At 43.5% G+C, this 2,375-nt stretch overlaps 1 protein-coding gene across 3 annotated transcripts in view; it reads left to right on the forward strand.

Moving 5' to 3' along the window:
* Positions 1 to 2,375, forward strand: part of TEX2 (testis expressed 2) — a 113,178-nt gene that overhangs the window by 75,523 nt on the left and 35,280 nt on the right. For all 3 annotated transcript variants that reach the window (XM_014527964.2, XM_025196300.1, XM_025196299.1), the window contains one exon: positions 334 to 670. In XM_014527964.2, the coding sequence (XP_014383450.1) occupies positions 334 to 670 (337 nt within the window). The remainder of the gene's footprint in view (positions 1 to 333; positions 671 to 2,375) is intronic.

Consider the following 2,375-nt stretch of genomic DNA (forward strand, 5'->3'; position numbering starts at 1 on the left):
GCTCAGACTCTCTAACATGTTTAGGTTCTTGCAATCGTAAGAACTGCCCCAGCAAAACCTTTTGAACAAGGCTCATCGCTGCGCCTCCCCTTATTTGTCAGAGGACTTATCAAACTTGAGCCTGATGACTTTGCAATGGGTTGTGTGTGCAACCTCCTACTATCATTGCAGTTCCATTGAACTCAGAGTATCACAGGAATAGACTTATGAACTAGACCTCCGTCATGCTATTTCCTTTGCATAATGCAAAGGATTGATCATTAATTAGAGTGAATAAGATGCATCTAGAGAAGGTCTAAATGAATTTATATAACCTTCTAACTTGGCCTACAGATCTATCTGGTTCCCAAGAGTCTGGCACGAAAGCGAATTTGGAATAAAAAGTACCCTATTTGCATTGAACTTGCTAGACAAGATGACTTTATGGCTAAGGCCCAGACTGATAAAGAGAACTTGGAAGAAAAGTCATCTGCAGAAAAAATAGACTTAAGCAGTGAAGAATCCAAGAAACCTCAGGATGGAGCAAAGTCCACTATACAGAAGGATCAAGCGCTTTACCTCTTTGGAAGGACGGGTAGGGAGAAGGAGGAATGGTTTAGGAGATTCCTTCTGGCTTCCAAGTTAAAGTTGGAAGCAAAGAAGCCATTTACTTTATGTGGAAACAAACCAGGTAATGATTCTATAATATATATAAGGGCTTAGTCTGTCTGTCTGTAATGTTTTTGACCAATTGCACATGTGCTGCGGAGAGGGCAGGTGGTGACTGGTTGTGTGGGCCCAAGTTTGAGCCACTGCTGGGGAAGTTTGTGCTGGCAGCGAACACGGCCTGGCTGCCCAAGCAGTGGGGCTTTCCCACACCTCCCTGCTGGAGAGTGAAAGGGCGAGTCATGGTTGTGGCGTTCCCCTGCTGCCCATCCCCACTGCCCCCCAGAACAGCCAGCAGGAGGAAGTGAGAGGTGGGGTGGTGGCTGTTGTTGGGGCCAGGTGACAGGGAGGGAAGGGAGTCAGAAGGGGACCCTGACGACAGCTGGCATGGAGGGGGAGGCAGTGGGGAGGGAGGGAGGATGTGTGGGCGCAGGGCTGGGGGAGGCAAAGGGGGGTGGTGATGGTGGCAGCTGTTGTTGGGTCTTGGCGGCAGGGAGGGAGGGGAGGAGGGGTCACAGTGGTGGTGCCCCCCCGCCCCCCCCCAGCTGCCTGGCTTTGAGGTGGAGGTGGGTGGGGGAAGTCCCCACACTGAAGGAGGAGGTGGCAGCAGCAGTGGTGGAGGGAGTCTTTACATGGCCAACCCCGAAGGGTAAGTGGGGTGCGAGGGGGCTCCACGTAAACACTCCCTGAAATCCGTCATTCTTCATGGGCAATTAGCTAGACTTCTATAAGTAACTGTATCTATTCTTTAAACAAATTAAATAGTTTAGAATGCAGTTACACCAGTTACAAAAAAAGTGTCCTTAAAACTGTCTTGCTACTCTCGATTTGTAAAGAGCCAGCTGAAGTATTAGCTCTTGGAAAGCAAATCCAAACATAATCATGCAAAATTAGCTATTCCATAAGATTTTTATAGTATGTATGTATGTATGTATTAAAACTGATCTGCTTTAATTTTCTTTATCCTTGCCTCTTGTTGTGAAGATGTTCACATTTTTACTGGCAGGGTTCAGTCCTGTGCTCCTGAATGAGTTTTGTTTTTGTTTTGTTTTTGTAAGTAACTTCAGTGTACTTGAATGGTAGTTTGTATTTCGTCTCTCTCTCTCTCTCTCTCTCTCTCTCGTTGACACCCCCCCCAAATCCTTCTGTTTTAAAATACCAAGATTTTTCTGTGGTCTAAATTTATGGTAAGATATTTTAGTTAAATGTAGTGAATGTTCTCATATAAAATTTCTCATTCCCAACTACTGAGAAATGTGGTACATGATTGGAGGGCTTTTTAATGGATACTCTAAAGCTGGGATCCAATGTTTTGAAGTAGTTAATTAAAGCATTCTTTGATAATCATAAATTTCCTGATTTCTGAATCCGATCCTTTTCCCACCCATCTTTTCTCTATTAAAACTTCTTTTTTTAAATACATAGTTAATATGTCTGGATTGTTGCTTCTTGAACTGTAGACTCAAAGGTAGTATCGTTACGCATTTTTCCTGAGGATTTTAATTCCAATCAGAATTTTTAATTTATATGACCCTTATTCTTAAATTACAAGTTTAAACTTTAAACTTGTAGATACAGATTTTTTGTTGGTGGTCCCTTAAGTCTGTATTTCCCTTCAGCATTCCCCAGCACAGATAACTGAAAATCTAAGCTTGTTTTTGTAAGTAACTTCAGTATACTTGAATGTTAGTTTGTATTTCCTCTCTCTCTCTCTCTCTCTCTCTTCCCCC

The sequence above is a fragment of the Alligator sinensis genome, unplaced genomic scaffold (assembly GCF_000455745.1).
Source record: "Alligator sinensis unplaced genomic scaffold, ASM45574v1 scaffold282_2, whole genome shotgun sequence".
In the NCBI taxonomy this organism is placed as follows: domain Eukaryota; kingdom Metazoa; phylum Chordata; order Crocodylia; family Alligatoridae; genus Alligator; species Alligator sinensis.